General features: G+C 41.8%; 1 protein-coding gene across 1 annotated transcript; it reads right to left on the bottom strand.

Moving 5' to 3' along the window:
• Positions 1–80: 80 nt before the first annotated feature.
• Positions 81–8,867, bottom strand: aldh7a1 (aldehyde dehydrogenase 7 family, member A1). The gene is made up of 18 exons (XM_055875404.1): positions 8,639–8,867; positions 7,595–7,648; positions 7,097–7,162; positions 6,916–6,996; positions 6,565–6,688; positions 4,332–4,464; positions 4,036–4,080; positions 3,726–3,803; positions 3,478–3,575; positions 3,318–3,359; positions 3,036–3,130; positions 2,547–2,631; positions 2,305–2,411; positions 1,812–1,928; positions 1,521–1,618; positions 1,034–1,107; positions 874–949; positions 81–559 (listed from the first exon to the last, which is right to left on the bottom strand). Exons 1-18 carry the CDS (start codon positions 8,831–8,833, stop codon positions 505–507), a joined length of 1,623 nt encoding a protein of 540 aa, XP_055731379.1. The 5' UTR covers positions 8,834–8,867; the 3' UTR covers positions 81–504.
• Between the last annotated feature and the right edge of the window lie 5,189 nt (positions 8,868–14,056).

The following is a 14,056-nucleotide window of genomic DNA, read 5'->3' as shown; positions in this document are numbered from 1 at the left end:
ATGTGCCACACACAAATATCCGTGCTTGCCAAATTATTTTGCCTTCTGCAATAAAAATCTGATAAAATAAATAAGACATATTTCCAAAACAAAGGCATGATTTATTTGTACAAAGCACCTGGTACAGTATTAGAAAGCAGAGTTAAGTACTACAGTTAAGTGCTACAAACAAAGTGCACACAACTAGGATGGCTAGTTCTATTTGACCGTTTCAGCCAAATGTAACATCTTTACAATAGAAAAATGGGAGTATTAATTTTCTATTTCCAACCAACCCCTAGTCACATAAAAAAAATATATACTTCCACCACCATGACCAACCCAAAACGCACCCGGTTGCCCCACTTGGCCAAGTCCAATTCATCTTCTGATTGTAAAAGTTGCTAGGACAGAAGTTTAGCATTTTGGAGAATAAACTATGCAAAGTCCAAATGGTTAGTTAGTGTTTGTTTCCCTTGTGGATTCATCAAGGTTGACTGGGTCCTGGTTCCTTGTGTGCCCGCTTCACTCAAATTTGATTCCTTGAGCTAGAGGAAGATCCTTGCTGTAGTTGATAGTGCTGAAGGGGGAGAAGAACAGTTAGAATAAGAAAACTGTTAATCAAGAATCCATTTCCCCCCCAGTGCTCAATTACATAGTCTGTAATCGTTCCAACCCTTTATAAAAGGAGTATGATAACCCAAATATACTGATGGGAGACCCAGGTAAAACCATGGTTTATAGTGCAGTGAATTTGCGGCTTATGAGTTAAAGAATTTACATGGCAGTGTTCCAACTGTGATAGAGGGTCTGCCATAAAGATGAGATGTGGAACAAACTGAAATATTCCAGTGGGGTGTGATCTGGCAGAGAGCATTTATTTTATTCACTCACCATGTGGACCTTCTCATGTACTGCTTCCAAGAGTCGCTGCCTGACTCCCGTCCACCTCCTGTGTGTTTCTCCCCACCTGGAAACAAAACACACACACATGTCAGCAGTTAGCCTAATGCACACAGGGAAGTCTACAGAGAAGGACAGACAGCCAACGTACCGAAGGCTCCTCCAATCTCAGCTCCGCTGGTAGGAATGTTGACGTTCACGATGCCGCAGTCTGATCCTTTAGGTCTAGAGGAAGAAAGCATATTTCCAATGAATAGGCCTACCTCCACTTTCCAATGTCTACTACACCACTTAGACTAGATGCTATATTGCGTTGTGTACGGTGGTCCACCTGAGACTGAGTATTCTTGTTGTCCATCAAGCGGATCAAACCTGTTTTCAAGCTAAGACCCAGTCCTAAGCCACAACCCAAATCCCACTAACATTCAGGAACATTTACATTTACATTTAAGTCATTTAGCAGACGCTCTTATCCAGAGCGACTTACAAATTGGAAAGTTCATACATATTCATCCTGGTCCCCCCGTGGGGAATGAACCCACAACCCTGGCGTTGCAAGCGCCATGCTCTACCAACTGAGCCACACGGGACCACGTCGCCCCAGAAGGACTTCTTCATTCACAACACCCAGCTCTTACCCCAGCCAGCGAAAGACTCGGCCCATGTCCTTGGTGAAGATGCTGCTGGAGAGGCCCTGCTTGACCTCATTGTTCCAGGCAAACGCCTCCTCCTCAGTCTGAGTGAACAACAGATAAGAGTTAGCAGGGATTTGATCCCCCCCCCCCTCCGAATAACCAGGAATCAAAATGAGCCAGTTCTCTGGTTTTCAACATTGCACAGGGTACAGATTACCTGGTTGAACCAGACTAAGTGCAGTGTTACATCTCCTTTAACCAGGCTACTGAGACAGAAGGTAATGGATGCCCTACCTGGAACTTGAGGACGTAGAGGATGGGGACGAAGGTCTCTGTGTGAACAATGGGCGCATCGTGAGCCAGCCCTGTGATGATGGTGGGCTCCACGTAGTTTCCAGGACGATCCATCACCTGGCAACCAAAACAAACTCTGATATTCCCACTTTTCAGGTTTTATTTGACAGCTATTGCGTACATTAGCAGATAACGGTTTGTAGTCTTATTTGTGGTTTCTACTGGGTTCCAAATTGATCCATTGATCATTTGTGCTGGAGCTAAAAGAGTAAAGGATTGTGTAGTGCAAGTGTCACTTGTCAACTTAAGGTGTGTCCTCTTATAATGGAAAATAAACATTACTTTTATTTAAACAGGTTTTTCTCATTGAGATAAAATAGATTTTTCAAGAGACCTTTAGACTACATAAAGAATATAGACTTCTTCATATGGTGTGTTCCTAACAGCCCACATCACACAGAGGTGCTCTAAGTACACAGCAGGAGCACAGTACCTTTCCTCCACACACTACAGTGCCACCCTGTTGCTTAGCCTGTTCGATGGCTGCCAGGTACTGGTCCACAGCCTGCTTGGTGTGGAGCGGGCCATACATAGTGCTCGCTGTAGGGGAAAAGGGGGGCGTCTATATTAAAAACATGCACCATGTTATTCACACTTGTATTGTGGTCTCATGTTCAGCCATCTTAGTATGGAAGTTGAACAGAATTTGCTGATCCATTTCACAGAAGCACTTACGGTCCCAGGGGTCTCCAATGCGGACTTGTTTGTAGGCTTTGGCTACCCTCTCCACCACTACGTCATGGATGCTTCCGTGCAGCATCTAAAACAAAGTCATCAGTAACTTAAAGGAGAAAGGAGTGTAAAATAATTTAAACAGGGCCTTGGATTGTAGTTCAGAGTGTGACTGCTGCATGTGTGTGTTGCATTGGTCAGATAGGAGCATAGCGGTCTATATGTTACCGTCATAGCGGTCTATATGTTACCGTCATAGCGGTCTATATGTTACCGTCATAGCGGTCTTTATGTTACCGTCATAGTGGTCTATATGTTACCGTCATAGTGGTCTATATGTTACCGTCATAGTGGTCTATATGTTACCGTCATAGTGGTCTATATGTTACCGTCATAGTGGTCTATATGTTACCGTCATAGTGGTCTATATGTTACCATCATAGTGGTCTATATGTTACCATCATAGTGGTCTATATGTTACCGTCTACTTACCAGCCTCCTGGTGGTGGTGCAGCGCTGTCCAGCAGTTCCCACAGAAGCAAAGACGGCAGAAGGCACCACAAGGTTCAGATCAGCATCCTCAAACACTGAAGACACACATATTGCCAACTGAGAAACATAATCGTATATACACAATTCCTGAGAAATTAAATGGACAGGCTATTATTATCATACCATTCTGTGCTAGCTACTCTGAGGCAAATCATAATATGTCTGCTCATGCATGTATAACGTCCCAGTATCATCAACAAGCTAGTGTCTTCACGCCCTTACCTATGATGGCGTTGTTTCCACCAAGCTCCAGCAAATTACGACCTGTACAAAAATAACACTATTAAGTCATGTTTAAAAAAGAAATAAGCAATGCGTCCCAAATGTGGTCAAGTTTGGTTGAGAGGTGAAAAAAAATATGGACGATGAGGTTCCGACTCACCAAACCTCTCCTGCACCAACATGGCCACCATCTTGCCCACGTGGGTGCTGCCAGTGAATGAGACCAGGTCGACGCGCTCGTCTTTCGACATTGCTGTGCTGTGTGGTCGAAAGGAAAAGACTAGTGTAAGAAATATGTTGGACACTCCCTCTTGCCCATGCCTACACCCAATACAATCCTTTTGTATTTCTAGGGAATAGTGTACCGGGAGAAAGGACAGAAGACCGTCACTAGGGGAGGGGACTCACCCGATGTCAGCGCCACCACATGTCATGGAGCAGATGGCACCTGGCAGGTTGTTTTGCTCCAACACCTCAGCCACGATTCTGTTGGAACACGCACGGACACAACTGAGCACAATCTAACGCAATTCTACACGTTTCTAAACATCTGTGTGTTGCTGGAAAATGGTTTGGTGGTCTAATTGAGCCTTATCTATTTTGGAGTATGAGCAAATGTTAAATGTAGTCTACATTCTCTGTTCAACATGACAGTAACTAAAATAAGAGAATTTGCATTAACTCTTCAAACTCTGATAAAATACCCCAAAACACCTACTTGGTTACAGCTACACTTGTTAGAGGGGTGGTGGGAGCTCCTTTCCTAGAGGAAAATCAACACAAACATTTCAGAACTGGAATAGGAGCCGTGTACATCGCCATAATGTGAACCTGATTCCCTTCAAACAGGTTTGAGTCCTTATAGCTTAGACTTTGTCCCCTTGCAGAAGTTATTTGCGACATGGTGTAAACATTAAAAGACATCACCAAAATGAAACTGGCAGAGAAAGACTGATACACACTATCATTTCAATAATGTAGAACAGTCAACTCTGTGAACCTATAGGCGCTCACCAGAGGCAGACGTTGCCACAGATGAGGGCGATGGCGTTGTTCCAGCCGTAGACAGCCACAGGGAAGTTGAAGGCTGTGATGATGCCCACCAGACCCACAGGGTTCCACATCTCGATCAGCGCGTGGCCCGGTCCTAAAGACACATCACATTACTTCAAATTGACAAAAATGTATTTAACACACCATTTCCTATCCCAAGATCCTTTAACATCCAACTACAGTCCTGGAAAAGTATTGTGTGTGCAGGCTTGTCCTCCAGTCTTGGACCCGTATCCACAAAGCATCTCAGAGTGCAGATCTAAGGTCAGTTTAGCCTTTTTAGATTATAATGAAGAAGACTACAGGGACAGATGCTAGATATGTGGCCCTGTTCACAAGTTCGTGGTGAGCAACTGATGAGCAGGATCAGGTGTGTTCGAGCAGGAATGGCGCAAAAAGCCTGCACACTTTGTTTTCTAAACCTGTTGAGGACAGAGGGCGCTGTTTTCACTTGTAAAACTTGAGTTCTGTAAAACAGAACTCAAGTTGGAGCAAACTTCCTGACAGGAAGTGGAAAATCTGAAATCGATGCGCTGTTCTAGGGCCTGCCTATAAATGGGCTTCATATCTATCAGTATACATGCACTTCATCCGTCTTCCACTAGATGTCGACAGGCAGTGAGAGAAGAAATGGAGTGTATAACTTGATCTGGGGTCGAATAAAAGCATGACGTGTCACCGGTTTCCTGTTTTCTGGAGAGCGCGTGAAGGGACCTGGTTTTGCCTTCTGAAATGCTGCCGTTATAGACGACTAATATCTCCGGCTTTGATTTTATTTGATACATGTGACAATATCATCGTAAAGTATGTTCTCAATATAGTTTTATTAGATTATTGAAATTTATTTGGGACGTTAGGCGTGTTGCGTTGTGAGCCTTTGTTCAGGAAGGAGAGCTTCGCGCTACTTTGCTAGCTTTCCGTGCTAATTGACTGGAGAAGAGGACATTCTAAATCCAAACAACGATTGTTCTGGACAAAGGACCCTTTGTACAACATTCTGATGAAAGATCATCAAAAGTAGGACCCATTTTATGATGCTATTTCATATATCTGTCGAACATGTGAAATAGTCGTTTGCGCCCAGATTTTGGGTACTCTCTCGCTATAACTAAGCTGTATGTCGTAGTGAAGTTATTTTTAGAATTCTAACACGGCGATTGCATTATGAACTAGTGTATCTATAATTTCCTATACAACATGTATTTTCTAGTAACGTTTATGAATAGTTATTTGGTCAGAATAGTTGAGTGTCGTAAAAATATCTGCACATTCTGGGAAAAAGATGCTACGTTAGCACAATGTATAACCACTGATTTCAGCTCTAAATATGCACATTTTCGAACAAAACATAAGTGTATGTATAACCTGATGTTATAGGACTGTCATCTGATGAAGGTTTATGAAGGTTAGTGAAAATTAATATCTTTTGCTGGTTTATTCCCTATCCCTAACGTGCCTATTGCTATCGCTAACGGGCATGATGAATGAATGCGGTAGTGTGGTAGGCTATTGTAGTAAGCTAATATAATGCTATATTGTGTTTTCGCTGTAAAAAATAAAAAATAAAAAAATCGGAAATATTGGCTGGATTCACAAGATGTTTGTCTTTAATTTGCTGTACACCATCGATTTTTCAGAAATGTTTTATGATGAGTATTTAGGTATTTGACGTTGGTGTCTGTAATTACTCTGGCTGCTTCGGTTCTATTTCTGACGGTAGCTGTGATTGTAGATTCAATGTAAAACTGATTTATACCTCAAATATGCACATTTTTCAAACAAAACATAGATTTATTGTATAACATGTTATAAGACTGTCATCTGATGAAGTTGTTTCTTGGTTAGTTAGGTTGGCTTTGTGCATGCTACCTGTGCTGTGAAAAATGTCTGTCCTTTTTTGTATTTGGTGGTGAGCTAACATAAATATATGTGGTGTTTTCGCTGTAAAACTTTTTTTAAATCCGACATGTTGACTGGATTCACAAGATGTGTATCTTTCATTTGCTGTATTGGACTTGTTAATGTGTGAAAGTTAAATATTTCTAAAAAATATATTTTGAATTTCGCACTCTGCCTTTTCAGTGGAATGTGGGAGGAGTTCCGCTAGCGGAACGCCGGAGCTAGTCAGGTTAAACCCACTACCACCCTCCGGCAAATAAGACAATATTTAATGGATTGTTAACTGCAGACTTACTTTCAGAGGGGAGAACAGGACCTCCGATCATGCGAGACAAGCCAACAGCGTAGTCACAGACGTCAACGTATTCCTGCACCTCGCCGACTCCCTCAACATAGATCTTTCCCATTTCCAGGGACACCTACAAACAGAAAACAGTTTCCCTTTTGAGCACTGTTCCATTTTGAGTACTGCATCCCTTATTAGCATGGCTCTGTCCTCTCCCCTCAAACACCAAAGAAACAAGTTCTAGCATGGTTGTGTCAAAGTCTACGGCGCTACTATGAATCTCATCATCCTAGTTATGTAGCCCTTTCACTGTGTGATTGCAGCCAAGACTACAGCGGTCACATTCGTGATAGGTCTTACCAAACTGCCCAGGACTTTGATCTTTTTCCTCAGTGCGTCACCAATCTGACGCACAATCTCTCCTCTTTTAGGGGCCGGAATCTAGATTTGAGGAGAAAATTTGATTTTTAAAGTTGGCATGTTCTAAGGTGAAATGAAATGAGCAATGAAGACAGATTCTTGGTTAAGTCACCATACTTACATCTGCCCACACCTTCCAGGCGTCCCTCGATTTCTGTACAGTTTCTTCATATTCTGCCATGGTTGCCTGAACAAAGGAAACAGTATCCAGTAACTTCACTACATTAACGTTTTGCATTGGGGTCAGTAAGGCTCCTTTAAGAGACTTAAAAAAAAGATTTTAAAAAGAGCATATAAAGTAACTTTGAATCTAGGTCAGATGATTAATATTGGACTTTTGATCTTTAGGGAAGCATTATGAATATAAACCTGGTTTGGCTCGAACAAGTAGCAACTGACGCCTTGAAGACAAGACCATTCAGAAGCTTTTGGAAAATGAGATGGTCGGCCATTTTAAACAAACAATGTTGACATTTGGGTGAGCAGAATTTAATAGAAAAGTACAATTGGAGCCATGCACAATTTCTATGTTAAATTACAAAATGGTAGAAGTGGTTTATAATTTTAAAAATGGTGACAGTGGTACACTGATAGAACTGTGAGACCTTATTGAGATTACCTGGCGTACTCTGGCAATGGGCTCATTGTTGGCAGGGCAATACGACGTGATGACCTTGAAGAGGGAACACCGATTAGAACACCCCACCACTGGAGCAGGGAAATGACTGTATACAGTTCACAGCCTTTGAATTGGATACTTCATTGTTATCTGAAGCCACTGAGATTGCAGTGCACTTTTCAAAACACACTGTCCACTACTTATACAGCTTACCCTTTATACATTAGTCTATAAAGAATACAGTAAAAGGGAATGATGTCGATGGGTTATACCATGATACTGCCTGACAATTGCATTGGGGGTTAGTGAGAGTAAATTACTACGTTTTCAGTACAACTGAATCAAATTCAACCTTCTATGTACTATCATATCTGGCCGATAGGTGTCACTGTAGGGTAAGAAATGTGCAGTGCGCAAAAAAATAAGCGATAAAAGAAAAACTGTAGGAATTCAGGAAGTTCAGTTTACAGTGACTTCATAAATACCTAGTTAAGTACTGTATGTCTGTAAGTGTCATGTAATAGTTTGACAGCTGTAGATCTGTCGCACGTTTTTTTTTTTTACTTGTAGAGACCATGTGCTAGCTAGGTAACGTTATGGTAGCCAGCTAGACCGCGTAAAGTAGGTTCCTGTATACAGTCTCAAGAAACTCGACGACGTGTCTAGGTAGCAAAGTAAACCAGCTAACGTTACCTAGTTAACTTAGTTTGCTATGCTAACCAAGTGCAGTGGAGACATTCGCTGAAAAATAGCTACTGAAATTGGTTGAATTTGATTACTAACGTTACATTGTATAACCTATCAAATATGTCAATGAATTAAGAAACTCAAAAGTCAAAGCAACAAACTATTCGGACAAGTTTGCGTAACATTTTGATCTGTCTCAATTGTCAAACGTGGGCTATTAGCTTAACGTACCAAGCAAAGTCTACTATGTGGCCTAGTTAGCTTGCAGATCATGTGTTTTATAACCATGTCTGGATTTATATTTAGAATCCAGGACCCACATAACAGGTAGCTAGCTACTCCCCTTGCTTGTTTTACCTCTCCTTTGCCTCCCCAGTTCCCGTTGTAAACACCGTCATTCTCCTCACTCAGGCCTAATTCTTTCAACCAGGCATATTTGGGCTGGTTTATCAGAAGTGTAGACATGGCTGCTGATTGTTGGTAGCTGATAGTGAGAAGTTTCTTTCGAAGGGCCCAGTGCCGTACAATGGTTAATGTGAAGCAGCGCTGCATAGTTGGATATTGGGTGCAATAAACGGCGTGCTACGCAAGTTCCACTTGGGCCTCGTGTCATTCGCCAGTGATTGGTCCACGCGCGGCACCTCCTTCAGACATAATTGGTTAGTACTATCCGGGATCCTTGGGGCGTTCCTACTCTAAACTCTAATCTTACCCTAATCCAGTAGTGTAAACTACTTAAGTAAAAATACTTCAAAGTACTACGTTTTTGGGGGTATCTGTACTTCACTTTACTATTTATATTTTTGACTACTTTTACTTCACTACATTCCTTAAGAAAAGAATGTACTTTTTACTCTACACATGTTTCCTGATACCCAAAAGTAGTCATTACATTTTGAATGCTTAGCAGGACAGGAAAATGGTCCAATTCACGCACTTATCAAGAGAACATCCCTGGTCATCCCCACTGCCTCTGATTTGACTGACTCACTAAACACAAACGCTTCATTTGTAAATTATGTAAATGATGTCTGAGTGTTGGAGCATGCCCCTAGCTATCTGAATAAATAACAAACAAGAAAATATTTGTGTCTGGTTTGCTTAATATAAGACATTTTAATTGATTAACAGTTTTACTTTTAATACTTAAGTATATTTTAGCAATTACATTTACTTTTGATACTTAAGTATATTTAAATCCAAATACTTTGAGACTTTTACTGGGTGACTTTCACTTTTACTTGAGTAAGTTTCCTATTAAGGTATCTTTACTTTAATTTTACTAAAGTATGACAATTGGGTACTTTTTCCACCACCCCCTTACCTTAACTATTTTACATTTCAACTTCAATGGGGGGTAAGGATGTCCCTATGACTATAAAATGTCAACAAAGACAGTCCAGTTCCCTGGCGCCGAAGACGTGGATGTCGATTATGGCAGCCCCCCGCACCTCTCTGATTCAGAGGGGTTGGGTTAAATGCGGAAGACACATTTCAGTTGAATTCATTCAGTTGTACAACTGACTAGGTATCCCCCTTTCCCTTTCCAGTATGAGGATAAACAGAAACTGTTTCTCAATAGAAAACCAAGATCACACTTGTAGGTGATGTCATGTTGAACCACATCGCATTTTGTGGAACGTAGGCTTTACCACCCGTTTAAGTCCATTCAATAATTTTGTATGCCTCCGACATGTGGTAATGATTACAAGTTGTGTAATAGCCTATAGGTTTCTTTACATGTTTTATTTATTATTGTGATAGGCTCATGTTTTACCGGTAGGCGTACCTACACCTGGTCTGTTTCCCAAGCGTTCCGGAAGTCTCATGATGTTGCTCCTCTGGGTTTAGAAACTATGTTAATGTCTTCCGCTGTGACTGATGGGAGGGGGGGGGGAGCAACAGTTAATAGACTAATTAAATGGATGTTTTGTGCACAGAGGTGATGACTAAATCTGACTTCTCTATGTGGCTGTGTATGGAAATGGTCTTTCTGTTCCGGGTGTCAGTTAAACTAGAGTACTGAAGCAGAACTGTATGAGCAGTCAAAATCGTGCTTTTAGACAAGAACCCTGGACTCTTGGTTGGAATTCAGCATTACCAGCGCCTATTTCAAAGAGCACTCAGTAAGCCCCGCCTCAGTTGGAGAGCCATGGTTCTGTGTAGCCAAGTCATGCTAATATATCAGCCTGGTCTCATAGACTAGACCTAATATAGTACATGGGAATTGTAATAATGGGAATTGATGGAAATTATGTAAAAATGTACCACTAGCCACTTTAAACAATGCCACTTAATATAATGTTTACATACCCTACATTACTCATCTCATATGTATATGCATATACTGTACTCTATACCATCTACTGCATCTTGCCTATGCCGTTCTGTACCATCACTCATTCATATATCTTTATGTACATATTCTTTATCCCTTTACACGTGTGTGTATAAGGTAGTAGTTGTGGAATTGTTAGGTTAGATTACTTGTTGGTTATTACTGCATTGTCGGAACTAGAAGCACAAGCATTTCGCTACACTCGCATTAACATCTGCTAACCATGTGTATGTGACAAATAAAATTTGATTTGATTTGATTTAAATGTAAATCCGGGACACTCAAATTGTTATATGTTCAACATTTGGTATGGTTACATTTGGACAGATGGTTACTTAAGGCAAAAATGAAAGTAGGATGGTTAGTCGGGGTGGATGTCACTTTGTGACATCGGCTGATGTAAAAAGGGCTTTATAAATACATTTGATTGATTGATTTGATTTGATTGAGTGTAAAACGAGAGGTTGCAGCCAGCCAGCTATGAGACCAGTGTATTGCAGTTAATTTTGACTTAATTAGCAATGACCATGACCAAAGTATGTGGACACCTGCTCGACAAACATCTCATTCCAAAATCATGGGCATTAATATGGAGTTGGTCCCCCCTTTGCAGCTATAACAGCCTCCACTCTTCTGGGAAGGCTTTCCACTAGATGTTGGAACATTGCTGTCGGGGACTTGCTTCCATTCAGCCACAAGAGCATTAGTGAGGTCGGGCACTGATGTTGGGTGATTAGGCCTGTCTCGCAGTCGGCGTTCCAATTCATCCCAAAGGTGTTTGGTGGGGTTGAGGTCAGGGCTCTGTGCAGGCCAGTCAAGTTCTTCCACACCGATCTCAACAAACCATTTCTCTGTGACCCTCGCTTTGTGCATGGAGCATTGTCATGCTGAAACAGGAAAAGGTCTGTTGGAAGCACAGAATCGTCCAGAATGTCATTGTATGCTGTAGCATTACAATTTCCCTTCACTGGAACTAAGGGGCCTAGCCTGAACCATGAAAAACAGCTCCAAACCATTATTCCTCCTCCGCCAAACTTTACAGTTGGCACTATGCATTGGGGAAGGCAGTGTTCTCTTGGTATCCGCAAAACCCAGATTTGTCCGTCGGACTGCCAGATGGTGAAGCATGATTCATCACTCCAGAGAATGCTTTTTCATTGCTCCAGAGTCCAATGGCGACAAGCTTAACATCAACCCTGGTTCGATTCCAGGCTGTGATTGGGAGTCCCATAGGGCAGTGCACAATTGGCCCAGTGTCGTCGGGGTTTGGCCGGTGTAGGCTGTCATTGTAAATAAGAATTTGTTCTTAACCGACTTGCCTAGTTAAATAAAGGTTAAAAGTTATAAAGAAAATCCAGCCGACACTTGGCATTGCGCATGGTGATCTTAGGCTTATGTACGGCTGCTCGGCCATGGAAACCCATTTCATGAAGCTCCCGACGAACAGTTCTTGTGCTGACGTTGTTTCCAGAGGCAGTTAGGAACTCGGTAGTGAGTGTTTCAACCGAGGACAGACGATTTTTACGTGCTATGCGCTTCAGCACTCGGTGGTCCCGTTCTGTGAGCTTGTGTGGCCTACCACTTTGCGGCTGAGCCATTGTTGCTCCTAGACGTTTCCACTTCACAATAACAGCACTTACAGTTGACCGAGGCAGCTCTAGCAGGGCAGAAATATGAAGAACTGACTTGTTGGACCAAGAAATCCTTATTTTCATTGATGGAATTTTCAACAGACTGAACAGTCATGTACCAATGAGCAGAGGTGGGAAAAGTACTCAATAGTCATACTTGAGTAAAAGTAAAGATACTTTAATATAAAACGACTCAAGTAAAAGTGAAAGTAACCCAGTAAAATACTACTTGAGAAAAAGTCTAAAAGTATCCTATTTTAAATGTACTTAAGTACAGTGGTGGAAAAAGTAATACATTTCCATACTTGAGTAAAAGTACAAAGAAAAGTAAATGCTATACATAATATTCCTTATATTTAGCAAACCAGACGGCACAATTTCCTTTTTTTAAACTTTTTTTGACAAACAGGGCCATACTCCAACACTCAAACATAATTTACAAAGGAAGCATTTATGTTTATTGAGTCCACCAGATGTGAGGCAGTAGAAATGACCAGGGACGTTCTCTTTTAAGTGTGTGAATGTGACCTTTTTCCTGTACTGCTAAGCATTCAAATTGTAAGTAGTACTTTTGGGTGTCAGGCAAAATGTATGGAGTAAAAAGTACATAATTTTCATTAGGAATGTAATGAAGTAAAAGTAGTGAAAAATATAAATAGTAAAGGTACCCCAAAAAACGACTTAAGTAATACTTTAAAGTATTTTTACTTAAATACTTTACACTACTGCCAATGAGCTGAATTAGTTGCATTGCAGTTGTGTGTGGTGTTGTTGCCATTCAGCCTCATCTAGCCTTGGTATGGAATAACTGATAACAAAATAGCTCAGCCGTAGGAAATCATTGGGGAAAGAAGTCACAATTGCAGTTTGCATGACATCTAACAATGTCTTCATTATGTCTTAATTTAAAATTAAAGCACAGTCTTCCTTTATTCACCATTTCATTAAGGAAAGAGCAATACCAGTATTAATGGCCAACAGGCTCTGACAATATCCATAATGACTAGAGAGAAAGTACTAAGACCCTATGGTCTGATGGCTTTTCATAAAGCAACAGGCAGGTAGCAGGTAGAGGGGGGCCAGCTGGGATTGTGCCAGTGTAACAGTATAACTTTAGTATGTCCCCTCACCCCGACACGGGCGCGAACCAGGGACCCTCTGCACACATCAACAATGGTCGCCCACAAAGCATCGTTACCCATCGCTCCACAAAGGCCACGGCAACTTTTACGTCTGTCCCCTCGCCCCGACCTCGGGCGCGAACCAGTAACCTTCTGCACACATCAACAACAGTCACCCACGAAGCATCGTTACCCATCGCTCCACAAAAGATGCGGCCCTTGCAGAGCAAGGGGCAACACTACTAATAGGTTTCAGAGCAAGTGACGTAACTGATTGAAACGCTACTAGCGCGTACCCGCTAACTAGCTAGCCATTTCACATCCGTTACACCAGGCACGTCCAGGTGTCAGGACAGGGTGTCCTCAGTCACAGTCCAAGATCCTCAGGCCCTCCGGAAGAGAAGACAGAGAAAGAGAAAAGACAAGGGTTAGTGACACCACGGCTAAAACCATAGTACACCACATTCTCTGGGGGTAGAGAATTATCAATAGTATTGCTGTGGACACTGGATAATCTGACTAACACACACCTGTTTGACCTCGCTGTGATACTGTAGGCCTACTTCTGTTACTTTTCTGAGTCAATTCAGTTAGCACTCAATGTCCTGTGTTAGTGTTAACCATGGCAGCCAGCATTGTAAATAAAGGCATGTGCAGAAAGGTAATCAGCCTCTGTGTCTGTTGA

This window comes from Salvelinus fontinalis, chromosome 21 (genome assembly GCF_029448725.1).
Source record: "Salvelinus fontinalis isolate EN_2023a chromosome 21, ASM2944872v1, whole genome shotgun sequence".
Taxonomy (NCBI): domain Eukaryota; kingdom Metazoa; phylum Chordata; class Actinopteri; order Salmoniformes; family Salmonidae; genus Salvelinus; species Salvelinus fontinalis.
This window is presented reverse-complemented; position numbering and strand designations above follow the sequence as displayed.

Bases quoted from the DNA above. Each gene is read 5' to 3' on its own strand.
- aldh7a1 (XM_055875404.1), bottom strand. From the start codon at position 8,833: ATGCAGCGCTGCTTCACATTAACCATTGTACGGCACTGGGCCCTTCGA. The intron at 3,576-3,725 runs GTGAGTCCCCTC...TCGACCACACAG, and splicing joins TGTGGTGGCGCTGACATCGG to CACAGCAATGTCGAAAGACG. The intron at 2,412-2,546 runs GTAAGTGCTTCT...TTTCCCCTACAG, and splicing joins CATTGGAGACCCCTGGGACC to CGAGCACTATGTATGGCCCG.